This window comes from Tiliqua scincoides, chromosome 4 (genome assembly GCF_035046505.1).
Source record: "Tiliqua scincoides isolate rTilSci1 chromosome 4, rTilSci1.hap2, whole genome shotgun sequence".
NCBI lineage: Eukaryota > Metazoa > Chordata > Lepidosauria > Squamata > Scincidae > Tiliqua > Tiliqua scincoides.
This window is the reverse complement of record NC_089824.1, coordinates 176,731,428-176,747,346: the sequence shown is the minus strand read 5'-3', so window position 1 is coordinate 176,747,346 and position 15,919 is coordinate 176,731,428. Positions and strand designations below refer to the sequence as shown.

The 15,919-nt window shown below is 44.2% G+C and overlaps 1 protein-coding gene across 1 annotated transcript in view; it reads right to left on the bottom strand.

Annotated features, from left to right (window-relative positions):
• The window catches only part of CNTN2 (contactin 2), a 31,778-nt gene that overhangs the window by 9,737 nt on the left and 6,122 nt on the right, over positions 1–15,919 (bottom strand). Inside the window, exons 2-11 of the mRNA XM_066623542.1 lie at positions 13,210–13,354; positions 10,958–11,133; positions 10,472–10,567; positions 9,848–10,057; positions 8,437–8,536; positions 7,007–7,182; positions 6,372–6,508; positions 3,194–3,323; positions 1,950–2,100; positions 211–338 (exon numbers count right to left, since the gene is read on the bottom strand). Of these exons, the coding sequence (XP_066479639.1) occupies positions 211–338; positions 1,950–2,100; positions 3,194–3,323; positions 6,372–6,508; positions 7,007–7,182; positions 8,437–8,536; positions 9,848–10,057; positions 10,472–10,567; positions 10,958–11,133; positions 13,210–13,354 (1,449 nt within the window). The remainder of the gene's footprint in view (positions 1–210; positions 339–1,949; positions 2,101–3,193; positions 3,324–6,371; positions 6,509–7,006; positions 7,183–8,436; positions 8,537–9,847; positions 10,058–10,471; positions 10,568–10,957; positions 11,134–13,209; positions 13,355–15,919) is intronic.

The following is a 15,919-nucleotide window of genomic DNA, read 5'->3' as shown; positions in this document are numbered from 1 at the left end:
GAGGATGACAACATTGTCATCTTACATCATTTGTTCCTGATATCTTTCAAAGTGTGCTAAACGAGGTGGGAGAGAAAGGAATTATTCATGTGAGTTACTTCAATTAACACACATCTTGCAGCAGTACTTCTGCGGGGCAGAAATCATGACAAAAGGAGTTTACTCTTTCCATTGGAGCATTCAGCCTCACTAGAAGTCAGGCATCCTTACCTCTAACTGAAAGGATTCCTGTGCTGTTAGCTTTGCCCATGAAGTTCTCAGCAAAGCAGGTATATTTCCCCTCATCTGACTTGCTAATGTTCCGAATGATTAAGGTGCCATCTAGAGTAATAGTTATGCTGCAGAGGAAAAACAGCCCATCAAAAGAAAAATCAGGCAAGCACAGAACACTGGAGAAAGTTGCCAGACAAGCTGCATTGAGATTCTGATAAGCTCCAAACGATGTTTGGATAAAATGGGTCAGTAATAATATACAGCATTGGTTCTCAACCAATGGATACTAACTACCCACCCACACTTAAGGCAGGCCACCACAGGTCTCATGCAACTTGCTGTGGATGAACAGTGGTCTTTTGATTTATGATGGCAACACAGTCCTTGGATGCCAAATCAGCAGTGCATGTGTAAATTATTTTCAGGACTTGTGGAAGTGATGAAGAAGTCTCACAACTTCAACAGAATAGTGAGTAGGAGTTCTGAGACGTCTTCACTGAAAAGAAATCTATGGGCCTACTGCTAAATAATTGAGAAACATATACAGACAAAAGCTGGATACTCCTTGAGATGAAATATTAAAAGGATGTTCCAAATGACTCTTCCACATGAAGCTGTTCAAAGTCACACAATTCATGTTTCTCTTTCAATGGTGCAAATTCTTTGGCATTACTATTCTGCAAGTTCTTTATAAGGTATTCAAAGTTGGGCAGCTTCTAAGCATCTGGAGAATCACGTTCTGTGTGTGGTGGAGGACACCTGATGGTTCACGCTCTGTTTCTTGCTCGGTAATCTTTCACAGATAGATATTGTGGGCTCTGCTCCTGCTCCAAAAAGTCTGGCACAGCTAAGAACTCACTTTTGTTTTCTCATGTTCTGGTATAACGCCTACATATCAGGGGTTGGATCTAGAGGGCGGCTGCATGAGTGAAAAGGCATCTACATTTGAAACAAAAGGGAGCAAGATTTCTGCTGACTCAACTCTCCACTGGCAGCCTCTGACACTCTGCTTGAGGGTTCCCAGCCCACATAAATGGCTAAAGGTTGAAGCATAGAAGAAGGGGAAATGAGAGCCCAGTTCCATGAATGGAACACCACTCACAGGTCTCTGGATCAGAGCACGTATTTTCTTGCCATATCTGATGATGCCAGTTACCACCACACCTTCTAAAATAAACTAATGAGTGTGCACCAGAAACAAACAAGAGGACATTGCTATCCTAAACTCACTTACTTGGAAGCAACCCTACAGAACACAATGGGGCATGCAGGTGCAACATAAGAACATTAGAACAGCCCTAATGGATTAGGCCAAGAGGCCATCTAGTCCAGCTTCCCTCATAATAATCCACCAGATGCCTCTGGGAGCTCATATGTGCTCCTGTTGCCACACCCTGGCATCTGGTATTCAGAGATCGACTACATCTAAAACCCAGAGGTTGCCTACAGTCATCCTGACTTGAAACCTGTGATGAACTTTTCTTACATAAATCTGTCCAGTCTGACTTTTAAAGGCATCTAGGCCAGATGCCAACCTATTCTGACTTATGGCACAATCCTAACCAGGTTTACTCAGAAGTAAGTCCTATTTTGTTCAATGGGGCTTACTCTCAGGAAAGTGTGGTTAGGATTGCAGCCTTAATAATTCAGATTAAGCAGAAGCTAGCAAGGCTTATCATATTGGAAAGGAACACAACTATTTACTACTAAGTTGAAATCAGCCACGGTTTTGGTACCTGGAGCTATTTCTCAGAAGTTCAGTCCCTTTGGTCCAGAGTATAATGGACTTTGGAGCAGCTTTTGGTTGGCAATGGATTATAATTTCCCCACCTCGAGCTGCTGGTATCAGTCGCCTCACAGGGTTGAGCCGAAAATCTGGAGCAAAAGCTAAGGAAAACATACAAACAGGGAAGCATTTATGCATGTTGAGCAGTAGGAATTGTACAGGTATGTTTCCAGGGGACACTAGAATCCCACAAAACTGATATATTTTCACTATTTCTGTTAAATATGGCCTTCCATTTTTAATTGAGCTCCTAACAATTCTGTAACAGTGAGATGGCCCACAATTCAGTATGAGTGAAATGAACACAGACTCGTGAACCTGTTGAAACAAATATAGGGTCGTGTTTGACCTTAGACACTCAAACTAATCCTAACATGAATCCAATCCTTTGAACAATCAAAATTCCAAAGCTCTGAATTCTGAACAGATAATGTATCCATTCTGAAATGGATTTACCAATCAAAATTTCAATACAATACTTTCAATAAATTTGAAAGTTAATAGCTTGCTTAAGTCTTTTGATAAAATAACAGCTGTTTAGAGAGTGCACCCTTATATATTGCACGTTTCTGTTCAGTGCTGGCTAAGAAGATGGGCCAAAAATACTGATTTTCACCACCCATCTATGTCAGAAAAACAAGAGAATTGTTGAAGGACAATGGATGAGATAATGCTGTGGCACCTCTCTCTCCCACACACACTGACAGCCACATACATACTTTGAACAATCAAAATCTTCTAATTTCTCTGGATATATAGGCATATTTCTGTCTTGCCAGCAATGGTGCCTTGATCTTTGCGAAGAGAAAAGAGATAAAACAATTGTATTGTATTGCTCTGTGATCAAGACAGATTTGACAATTCAGACTACATTTGAGGGTCTTCATATGTTTCCATTCCAGATATATGATGTCAGAAGCAGTCCACTAGGGAGAGCAAGACCAGATTATGTGAACTAAAGAAACAGTAATAACTCGTATGGAGCAGTATGGCACAGTGCCACACCAATTTGTTACACTGTTTTTTTGTTTTGTTCTGCTTTGTTTAAACATGGCAGTCTGCCAAGTTTTAAAACAATCACTGTTTTTTGCCTTTTCGGAACCCCGAGTGATCTAGTTTTAGGCTTGGAGAAATAACCTGACATCTAAATCACATCACTACTGCCCACACAATCTTTAAAAATAAAAAACATACCTTGCACAAACAATTCAGCACTTGCATAAATGATGCCGTGTTTGTTCTCGCCTATGCACTGGTACATCCCAGAGTCTTCCATGGTTAACTTTGAAATCCTCAAATCCCCACCATTCACTTCAATGCGATTCTGTTCAGACAAGAGGATTCGGTGGTTAGATGACAATACATGGAATATGAGAGCCAGATACTCAGTGCTGAGTTTCAATAGAGATCATCACATCATATTTCTCAATGGTGATATTGCTGTTGTTCACAATGTACAGCATATTGTGGCCGTACTTGCCATGTTCTGTGCCTGCTAACACACTCTTGCACAGGACAATAGCTGAAAAGCTGCAGAAGTAACCTCTGAGGTTACCTACTCTGAAAAAGTAAATAATTGATACTCTGCTTGCCAAAAAACAGTATGTTTTGTCCAGAGAACAATATGAGAAGAATCAATATTCCCAACAGAGTCATTCCATAAGTCATAGTAGGCTAATATTTCTGGGTGACCCACACTATCATGCCCACATTGTACATCGAATGCCACTGGGAAGCCTTAAGGAGTTTGGAGCTATCTTGGCAGGTTTAGTGGACAGTGGTGCTGGTAGGCCTGGAATTATGCAAGGTCACAATGAAAGAGCAGTTGATCTACTTCTAAGCTTGCCACTTCTCCCAGAAGGGCACCAAATTTCTCACTCACAAAATGTATGCAAAAAATGTATGAATTGAGTTTACTGACTATATTTTAAATTAAGATTTAAAAAAATCTACAGTGCAATATTCCCTGGTTGGTTTAAAAATGGCAAGTAGTAACACAATGGGAGGGGAAGTACAAAGAATTCTTGTGACCCAATTCTATCCAACTTTCCAGTGCCAATGCAGCCACAATGCAGCCCTACTACCTATAGCCTACCACTTTGATGAGGCCTTAGTCACTGCCCCCCCTCCCCACAATGCAATGCACACCCGGTTGGCCCAATTGCATCACTGGAAAACTGGATAGGATTTGGCCCTTGGAAAATGATTCAATTTCTTCCAGAATTTTTTTTTTGGGGGGGGGGGGGTTTGAGACATTTAATCTGAAGTGAGTGGAGGACAGTTCACCGATCTCTAGTAATAGACCATTCACATCTTGAGTACCACTGATAGTGGCTAAGTTTGTAGCAGACAAATTGTTGGAAATTGTTGTCAGGCAGCCCAGTCCTAAGCTGCCCAGGGCACTCCCACTCGGTGGCACCATGAGGGCTGCCGCCGAATCCAGCACCTCCCACGCTACCACAGGAGGCACCTCGGGAGTAGGGACGTTTGTCCCCTTCCCCGGTGTAAGGGAGGCTGCCCCGCAATGGGGCTACTCTCTTTAGCGGTGCCCAAAGGGCGCTGCTAAAGTAAAGGCGCTTGTGTACGGCACGCAGCCTCCACAAGCACCTAGCATCCTGCGGAGCAGAGCTGCGCAGATCCTCCTCCCGCCCACCCCCAGACATGCCTCTGGCACGCCCCCCACCTCACGCCGGCCTCCCCGTCCCCTCCCCGCCTCACACTGGCCTCCCCTCCCCGGAACACCCCCGTCCCCGCCCCGTTTGCCGTTCCGCAGCCTGGCAAGTGCAGGCACCACTGAGCTGCGGAACGCGGGTGCCCGCCGAGTGACGAGTGGTGAGCGGCCGGCCGAGTGGCGAATGGCCGAGTGGCAGGTGCCCGCCGAGTGGCCGGCCACAGTTGAGCCACCTCCGGCAGGATCCCAGCGGTAAGACTGTTGTCCATGCCGTGGAGGCGCGGTGCAGACCATAGGATTGGGCCCTGAGGTTGTTCCCAAGTAGTCACTGGTGTGGGCTTAAAGAACTCATAACTGGTGATGGCCAATGTTCCCTCTAAGCCACGCAGCTCAAAACCAAGTTCCACACAGGTTGGAGTTCAGCATTCCCTGAAGTCCAGCAGAGATATACAACTGCATCGTCTAGTGTCCACAGACACCACCACACTGCCAGGGAAAGGATCTGCACAGTGATGCTGACCCCTTGTAGAGAACTCTGCTGATGGCATTGATATCTTGGAGTTTAGTGCAAGCATTAACCACTGGATAACCACTCCCTTCCGATAGAATGCAAAAAAAAAAAAAATTGCATTTAGGCTGTGTCTGGTTAAAAGTAAGTACAGGTGCCACCTATTTATTCACAGATTTTTTATCTTCTGATTTGTCTCAGGGGTGAGGGGAACTGAAAGTCTTACACACCTTTGTCTCCTTTGCCCTTTGCTCTGGCACCTCCACCATTTCAAGGCAGCCCTGCAACACTGCAAAAAGGCTCCGCCTTGCACAGGCAGGGAATAGCCCTGGAGCCATGGAAGAGGTTCCCCTTTCGAAGGAACAGTAACACTCTTGGAGCCCCTGAGCCAGCAAAGAGGCTGAAGAGGGGAAGGGGGGGTGGAAAACACCTTGCTGTAGCCAGACCAAGGTGCTGCAAGGTGGAGCTCTCTCTCTCACTCACTCACACACATGCAGGGGCAGGTGCAGTAGAAACAGAGGGGATTGCTTTAAAAAAAACCAGGGAGTGTTTGCAGAATTCCCCCCCCCCAGATGGTGCAGGCTCTCCTGCTCCAGACTACACAAAACAAAACAGCCCAGCAAGCAAGTCTTCCCAGCAAGCAAAGCATGAGATTTAGGCTACAATCCAATCCACACTTTCCTGGGAGTAAGCCCCATTGACTACAATGGGGCTTACTTCTGAGCAGAAATGCATAGGACTGGATTCTTAAAAACTCAGCATCCCAACTGTGAAAGAAGTGGGGACAGCTGGCAATGGTGAGGGCTGAGTACTTAGCCCTCTTTAGCAGGAGGGGAGGAGATTGTTAACAGCTGCCTTAGTTTCCTTCCAGCCCCAAGTGTCAGGCTGCAGCATATTTGCTTAACTCTATGGAATTTAGCACAACTCCTTTTTTTAAATTGGGCTGAGTCATGGAATGGAACTCATGCATATAAATCCTGCAGGGATCAGGGAACTCATGTGTATAAATAGGCTCCACCTGTAATGGTAGTTTGCTAGAATACTCAGGTTCCATGATAAATGGCACACAAGTTTATGCATACATGAAAGGAAAATGGAAATTTGAAAAACTATGAGTGGCTAAATAGTCTTTAACATGTCAAGACAATGGGCAACAAAATGGTAAATGTAACTAGTCACTATAGAAGGGATACCTGGGAAGTTAGGGGTTGCCCATTCCGTAACCATCTTATGGTTGGCCTTGGCTTGCCAGCTGCTGCACAGCTCCAGTGCAGGTCTGCTCCAATGTCAGCCTCTCTGTCTGTGATGACTTTCAGCCATTCTGGCTGAGCTACAAAACAACAAGAGAAGTCTGGGGCATTTGTAATGTTCCATGTGGTGTCTATATATCATAGCAACCAATCCCACCATAATGCATTTTTTTAAAAAGGTAATGGGATTGACTCTGCAGCACTATCAACCTCTGATTTGACTCACCTCAAGTCCTTCTGATTATGCCATGTTTGACATAAGTGCTTTAAGATAGTTCCCTTCAGGAATCCCTTAGTTTTTTTACCCATCCTGCCCATTATCTAAGAAATAAGAGAAGCATTTAAGGTTGAAGTGGGTCCTTATGTGAGGCACTGGCTCCCATGTGAATTCCATTCCACCGCCTTAGGGCACTCTATGCTGTATAACTGTTGAAGCTAAGCATGAGGGGATACGATGGTTGCCCAGATGAGGAATCAATGAAATCTCCACATAAGCTGCTCTGAACATTCCAAGGAGAGGCAGGACACAAGAAAGAAAATGACAGATGAGGCTTTGTAAGAGTGGTCAGACACTTTACCTTGGATGATTATGCGGCCCCTGTAGGTGTCTCTTCCTTGGATGTTCTCAGCTTCACACTCATAAGTGCCCTCATCTTCAAAGTCAATCTCCTTGAACTGCAGGAGGGGCTCTGCTGTGAGCCATTTTGGGGATTGGCTGCCATCCAACTTCCGCCATTTTATTCGGGGGACAGGGCTGGGATAAAAAAGAAACTTCAGTAAAGGGCCCTGAAAACTCCAGACACAACAAAACAGATTTTTAAAATGCCACCTGAAGAAGGTACTGCTGCTCTGCTCATTTTCACTCCACACATCATAGTCATCTGTGACTATCTTACTGTGAACATCTTACTTAAAAAAAAAAAACCACCCAAAATTTTCTCATTGCCCAAGTTCACTATCAGTTCCTTACATATTTTAACCCAGTGCTTAATTAACAAAAGAATGAGATCTACCAGCATTCAAGTTTGCCTAGAAGTCATATCTCCCTAACTCAAAAACCTTGCCCCCAGTCTGAGAGAGGGGCCGCAAACTAAATACTGATTACTTGATGTGGATTCTATCCTTGCTCAGAGGCAATCATTTCTTATTTTATCTATTCTAGGACCTATCACAACAAGCATATCTTAGTGTAATACACCAACCCCAGCAAGTTCAAATCAGTTATCCCATCAACCTGTGTTGTCCAACTACCAAAAGTTATCACAAAAAAGAGAAAACAGTATTTAGATTATAAAAACCTAGCTCAAAAACAGGCTAACACTGTAGAGTACATTAGTTCAACTCAACCACTCTACTGCGGAGGGAGAATTACTAGCCGGGCAGAAGGGCATATTTTAATGCTGTGGCCTTCTATATTAAGCAGGAAGAGAACAACTGCGCCTATCCTTCCCAGGATTGCATCTTTTCCAGTAGCTGTTTGCTGGTGTTTATTCTGCATCCTTTTAAATTAAGAACATGAGCCCTGCGGGATCAGGCCAAGGCCCATATAGTCCAGCTTCCTGTATCTCACTGTGGCCCACCAGATGCCTCTGGGAGCACACAAGACAATAAGATACCTGCATCCTGTTGCCACTCCCTCCTTGAACCTGGCATTCGGAGACAAGTTATCTCTAAAACCTTGTAAAATCAAGACTTGAAACCTATGATGGCCTTTTCCTCCATGAATCTGTCCAATCCCTTTTTAAATACATCTAGGCCAGGTTGCCAGCCCTTTTGGCATAGGGAACTATTGTATTCCATAAACCACATTGTGACCATTTTTTGTCCCAAACTATTTCGCAGGACAGTTGTGTCTATACTTCAAAACAGAAGCTCATCCTTTCCATTGCCTAATGCATTCCTGCTACTTGGACACAGAGCCTACTTTGCCAAACCCATTCTTTCACTGGCCTGCAACTTTTCAGGCATCACCAGATACTGGCTAAATGCAACTGACAGCACTACTCACTTCCCAAAGGCAAAGCACTCCAATGCCACCAGCTGCCCAGTCAGAGCATAAGTGTCAGAAGGAAACTTGGCTTTAATGCTTGGGGCATACTGCCTGGAATCTGTGAAAAAAGAGAGGAAGAGGTTGAAAGGGGTCAGGGACTGACAGCATTAGAGCTACCCGCACAGGACTGCAAACCAGAAGCTTCTGAAATCTTTCACCTGCTACAAAAGAGCACATTTGCAAATCCAAGAAGAGAATTGCAGCATCTATTTCTATCAGTATTTCTGATAGACACCTCTGTGTCAACAGTCTTCATGTAGTGGTGGTGGAAGTAATTCTCTCAGGGCTCACCCAAGTAGAAGGGTTCCATGGAGGATAGTTGGCCAATGCCCGCCACCCCCCCCCCCCCCCAACATGAGCTGGCCCTCCTTGGAGCAATTCTCTTCCCAGCCTGGCTCACTCCCAGTATCAGAGCCAGACTGAAAGCAAAGAGCTTGAAACAAGAGAGTACCATGAAGTAAGGAGGGGGTAGTTTTGCTCCCTCATTCCATTTCATAGGAAAACTGCTCTATTCGACCACTTATTTTATATGTGAACAGTTACTCTTGTGAATAAATACACCTGGCTGTCACATCATGTCTAGCTTGGCCCTGAAAGGCACATTGTAGGAGAAATGGGAAGAACCTACAGGGTCACTTCAGTCACTCTGAATCGCCCCCTCCTTGTTAGGACTTCCTCTCTCCCTCTTCCTTTGTAGACATTAGGAACTATGTCTTGCCTTTTAATATCTATTTCTCCCAGGCAAGGAATCCATTCAATCTTTTTTTTCTGGGCCAATGGTTTGGTGTTATATGCTTTCTAAAACTTTCCCAACTTTTTTTTTAAGTAATAAAATAAAACTCTTGGCTTTCACTGATTATTTATAATTTCTGGACATTAAACATGATAGACGTGAACACGTTTAACGTAATGTATACCATTTCAGATTTTGATAAAGAGTGTCTCAAAATTGGGATCCAGTATCAAAGCTGGACATAAAAACATGGTGTAGCACCAGTGGCTTTGTTTGTGAGTATTTTTGTCTCTATTGTTTTAGATGGAAAGTACCTGAGACATCAGACCCACTATATTAGATGTTGAGAAGTTTAGGACAGGCCTACAAATTTATAACCCACCAGACCAGAAGTGGTTCACAAGACATGTATGGTTGCTTTTAAGGTGCTTGATAACACCCATGTTCTCGCAGTCTCTGGTAGACAGAAAAAAAGGATGATTAAGCCACTGGTAGGTCACAATAATGTCTGGTTTGATGAAGTTTCACAGGCCTGCTTTAGGGATATACCCAACCAGTGCTGGCCCTCCTAACCGGTCTCTCAAAAGCATCTGTTTAGCTGGTGCCCTTGTGCTTTGTATCTCCTAATGCACTGACCTTCTCTAATAAGGTTGAGCTGAGAAAATGTGCTAAAAACACTCTTTGTAAATGATTCAATGTGGCCAGTGGCAAAGCAGGAGTAGTTGCCTAGATCAGAGGCCTCAGTCTTGGCAATGTAAAGGTTTCCAGTTGCCTGAGAGATGAAGCGCCTTCCATCTGCTGGTATAAAGTTGGGAAACTCATTTACAAACCAGCGGTATGCAAGTCCTGTGTGCAAGAGAGAAAGAGAACATTAGCTCCTATGTATCATAGTGAACCTAGAAGGTTGACCTCTGCAGGCTAATGCCTAGAATGAATGCAACCAGCAACCAAATCCTATTGGGCTAGTTATAGTTCTGGTGGACTGTGGGTGGGCAGAGTTAGGGGAAGGAACCAGGGGGCTGGGATTCAACAGATCTGGTGACAGTAGCAAATGCCAGATCTTATCCCCTTTTTTGAAAACCTCCTTGCCCCTTTTCCCCACCAAAATGGGTGGCGTATGTCCAAGGAGACCAATGGGTACAGAGGTAAACAGAAAACCTCTAATCCCACAACCATAAGGACTAAGAACATGCTTTTTTAAACAAAGCCAACAAAAAAAGCTGCTTTCCACTCCTAATGAGTGCATTGTTGTTGCCATACCTGGGTAATGAGGGGGTGGGCTGCAAGTAAACATTGCCCCCCAGCCCTCAGTAGCCCTTACTGGGTCTCGTTCTTCTGTAGAGAATTCCTGCAAAACTAAACACAAAAAACAAACAGAGGTGGTGAGACATAGATGCAGAGGCCAAGGCTTCCTAAAAATTAGATTTCATTGCGCTAGGGGAGGCATGAGATTAGTTAGCGGTAATCCTACCATTTCTGTGAAAATTAAAATTGAAAGTGTTACAGCAAATGACATCAAGGACAGTCCTCAGGGAGTCTGCTGAACTACACAAGAATATTATTCCAGTATTTATTTGTGTTTATCATTTTTTTCCCCAAATCCATCCTGCATCGCACTGGTTCAGTCTTGCTCCAGAGCTGCTGGGAGGGAGTGATGCAATACCCAGCACAGCTCATGGGTCTTGCTCCTTTTCCTGCACTGCATTAACTTCAGCAAGTCTATCTGAGACTGAAGAAGCAACTTACAGCCAAAACGAACCAAAGCTTCTCTGCTGACTACTGTGCCCACAGTGTTGGACGCAACACACTGGTAGGACCCTGCATCTTTGGCTTTCACTGGGTTGATTATCACCAGGTTTCCCCCATTCAATCTGTAATGGGAATCTGGTACCATTTTGATTTCTGTGCCATTCATCTTCCACCTGTAAAGACAAAGGCATTCGGATGGGGTGGGAACAGAGGATTAACAGCTGCACATTAACATTGCGGAGAATACAAATGCATGTTGGTGTTTGTGATGCACACAAATTCTCAATAGGGCCTATTGTAGGACAGCAATAGGCCTATTGTTGAATAGTGAATAGGATCTCAGTAGATGCAAAATCAGGATTTTGCATTAATTCTGGATGAGAAATTGTCTGCAGTGCACTGTCACTAATGCTAAAAAACACCCCAACCCCAAGGCTTAATCTAGAATCTGAGCTCTTAAAGAAATAAGCCCCTTTGAACTGTCTTTTACCACAACAGGAAGAGTATCAGTCATTAGGACTGGAATTGACCATTGTGGGATACATGAGGTAGCTAAAATCAGTATACAACTTCCTGCTTCCCACATTCAGACTTCTGAAACACACTCTTCCTGCCTGCTCCTTGGTTCCTGTTCATGCCTCTAGAAACTTCATGCTGTTCTTTAATTATCCTCTGCCTTCTCTGAAACTAACTGCTGCTCTCCCTTCTGATCTTGCTTTTAGTGGTGTCATATTAATTGCCACACAGAAACACAGCTAGCCTGGATTTTGACCTTGGTGTGCAGCCTGGACATTGTTTTGCTTAGAGCATGCTCTGCTATACTGCTTAATTCTGCAAGCCTCTTCACATTTTTGCCTGCTGTTGCAAAGTACAGGGATAGAAAACCCATGATTATGTAAAATATTTTTATTTGGTCTCCAGTGCTTCTTTGATAGTTTTCAGGGGATACAAAGAATTAAGCCACAGTACTTGGATTTCACACAATTTAATTCCAAAGCAAACCAAATTCTGGGTCTTCGATTCTGTTTGCAACAAAATAACAGTTTGTCATAAAACAACAAAAATTAAAGTCCACACTACACACAATAATGATATGGAGTAATCAATATACAATAGTATGTATTGTGCTTTTAATGCACAATATTTTATATAAACATTGTCCAAAGGGATTTTGCAATTATTGGGCACCAAATCTGAATTCCCTGGATTTTTGTATTTGATATTTTGGAATCTAGATTCTAGAGCAGCAGTCGCCAAGCTCACAGCTACTGTGCAAGGAAAAAGAGGTCCCTGTTCCACCATGCAGCTTGGAAGAAGCCCACCCAACTGCTGTAATGCAACACTCTAGGCTAGCAGTGGCCAAACTCACCACCACTGCGCAACAGAAAAGCAGTCCCCATTCGGATTGCTTCTTTCCGTTCCACCTCAGTGCAGACACCACCTCAGTGTCCCCCTCATTCTGGGGACAGGGATGCTCTGGGCAGTTGTGTCCGGTGTCCCAGAAGGCCACAGGACAGGACATCCAGGCCGAAGTGATTGCACAGAGTGTCCCTGTCCCCTGAACAAAGGGGACTTCACACAGCACAAAGGCGGAACGGAAAGAGCCACTCACTGCGCAGATTGAACCAAACCCCAGATCCAGCCCCCAGGCTGGGATTCAAACAGCCCTGCTCTAGGCAGTTGCATATGTAGCCCACTGTCCCAGCAGGCTTTGCGCCTGCATTTCTGTGCAGATGAAACTACTTAGTGTCCCATTACAGCAATCGGGTGGGCTATGTGTGAGCAGCGCAGCAGAACAGCAAGCGCTGCTCACTTGGGGGAGGGATGCAGCACTGCGCTGGATCTGGCCCGTAGGCTGTAGTTTGGCAAATGCTGTTCTAGAGTGATAAATCAGTTTGCTGATTTATCAGTTTGATAAATCCATTTATGCCTTTAGAACTGATTGAGAGCAGCAGAATTCACAGCATAGTGCCCAAGTGAGCCAAAGTTAAGTATGCTGAAGTTCTATTTATGTCAACTGGGGAGAGTTAAGCATGTGCTCTCTGCATAACTCAGTGGGACATAAAATGCTTGCCTTTGGCTGGTTCATGTCCCATGAATGGCAGTGCAAGCCAAGATGTTCACAAATTTAACAAAGACACCAAATGCATCTCTGGGCCATGGCCGCAGACGCGGGGAGGGGAGGGGAATGGCAGCAGATGTGGGGAGGGGAGGGGAACGGCAGCAATGGATGGGAACAATAACCTCACCTGTAGGTTGCAGGAGGGCTGGCTCGTGCATGACAGGTCAGCAATATTTGCTCTTCTCCTGACCCTTCTGGAAAGAGAATGTTGCGTGGCTGTTCTTCAAAAATCGGCCCATAGTTCCTTACAGTGCTCTCTGTTGGTCCCCACACTGCATGAGAAGGTGAAAGGAACCTGAAACACTCAGACTGTAAATGACTATAAAACAGTATTGGTAGAAGTAACTTGGTTAAAAGGGTGGCTGCCCAAATCAGGTATCAATCTACTGAACTTCCAAGGAATTAAACCTAGAGTAGCCCTAGGCTATGAGTTACTTTAAATCCCCAGGTGGAGAAGCACAAAATGATGGCCAGCTGAACATCTTGGTTAGGGTTGCTAGATCCTCCCTCAAAAATGGTGCCTATACCTTTAAGTGCTCGAAGACTCAGGATGCACCAGGAAAGGCATCTCCCTTCCTGTTCTTACCCTTGCTCCCTCTCATTCTGCAACCTGCTATGGCCAGCAGGACTCTTGACGTCCTCAGAGTGGATAGCCAGAGAGATGAATTGTTATCACGCATACATGTTCCCAGATAAATCTCAAGCATGTCCCGAGGCATGATTACAGGGTCCTCCTTGGATCAAATAACTTAAAACAAAGCATAACTTATCACACATTCTTTTGCATTCCTCTGGTTCTTTGTTCTGAGCATGAACACAGGCAAAAAATTTTTAAGGCAGTGGAATGACTCTGGCAGCATCCACAGCAAGTTCAAACCAGCAGTACTAGCACCAGGTTGCTGGAGACCCTGGGGCAAAGCCTTGCACTGCTCCCCACCTGTCTCCCAATGGTGCACTGGGCACAACTTGTGCTACTAGTTCTGAAGTGACAGGTGTCAGCTCAGCCAGGTGGGACCCCAGATTGGTATGGGCCATTGGCCACTTCCCAACCTGGCTGACCCCTGCAATCCAGGGCCAATCTCTTGAAAAAAAAAGTTCCACAAGACACAACATGGTGTTGATCAGTCCCTGTGATGTTGCTAAAAAAAATCTCTGAATCCTCATCAGTTTTGCACTCAAAAAATAAGCCTTTGTCAGTAAGATGATGAAAGAAGTGATAGATAAATGTTTTTAGAAAACAAATAGAGGTGAACAGTTTTGTCTTAACCATGGTGAGAAGGGAAGACCGATACAAGAGCCTTTGATTTGCTAATAAAATCAGGAGGAAATTAGGCTCACTTATGACTAAAGGGCACACTGTGAGCTCTCTTTTAATATATTATTATTAAGAATTTATAAAACTTTTCAACAGGAGTAGTTCACAAAGCGGTTTACATACTACATCTGTTTACATATTATATCTGTCTTCACTTGAATTAAATTTGTTGGGTTTTCAATAACTAAAGCATACTGCAAAAAAACAAGGAAAAGAGTTGCTTTATTGGGATATGCATGCAAAGATGCAGAAGATTCTAAAAGGCATAATTTCTGATTATAAGCTTTATAGCTTGTTGAAAATGGATTTCAGACCTGCCCAGCTCAGCAAAGACACAATCTAAGGAACAGGTGGCAAGGCTGAAACGATGTGCCTTGTCTCTGCAGCATTGTTGTTGCCTGCAAGTAGACTGTTCCACCAGCTGAAACATATTGTCACTCCCACTCCTAGCCAGAATGTTCCATGACATGATGAGATTGAAACTGTGCAGCCAGTGAGCTCAGAGGGAGGCTCTTCAGTGCTTTATAACTGAATTACCGTAGATACTCGCCTATAGTACGTGAAATTTAAGAATAAAAATGTATCTTATGATCTTTTACTATGTTTTTAATAAATTAGAGACTACAGTTCTTAGGTAACCATTAGTGGTGGGTTATTTTTCAGGAGTAAAATCAGACAAATCTATAGTCAGACACCCCCCTAAGTTTAACCCCCAACTTATCCGAGGGTCATAGAAAATTCCATGATTGTTGGCTCAAAACCTACCCTGGACTTATCTGTGGGATCAACTTATAGGTGAGTATCTGCGGTGATCATTTTCCCCTCAGTTGTCTGTCTCCTCCCTGCCTTTCTTGCAGGATACAGGTTGTTTAAAATTAGTCACTCTTATAAGTATAATATTTTATGCAACACTGATTTCCAGCTGGGGAAAGATCAGCAGGACAAAAGCACATGTGCTCAGCCCCCTCTTTACTGTCTGCAGAGCGTTTGCTTCATGTCAAGGTTGTTGTAGCTTATGCACAAGGGGGGGAACCCTGACACCCAAAGTCTCGTTCAAGCAGCTGCCCTGAGTCATTAGTCAATTAGAGATTGCAGAAACCCCATGCAGTGTAAGCTAAACCCATTTTCTTTATTATGTATAACCAGCAGTGACCAGAAATGTGAGGTCACATCCAGTCTTATGGAGACTTCTGAGGCACATTCTCTGCCTTTGGGAAGGCATGATTCTCCTTACTGGGTTGTTTGGATTCATGGGGTTTCTGCTGTGGCCACTACATTTGCACAGAACGGTGAGAGCATTAATATCAAAAAAGAACACCGCACAGTGGACAAAAGAGTTGGCAAGGTCGCATACAGTGACTCAATGCTGAAAACTAAGTTGCTATGTTTAACTTCTATGTTGACAGTCCTTCCACCTGTACCACCATTCCTCTCATTTACAAACAAGATCCACAACTGGCACAATCCCTGGCATCAATTGGTTTAATGCTGGTAGAGCAGAGAAATTTCCTATCTGAAACCC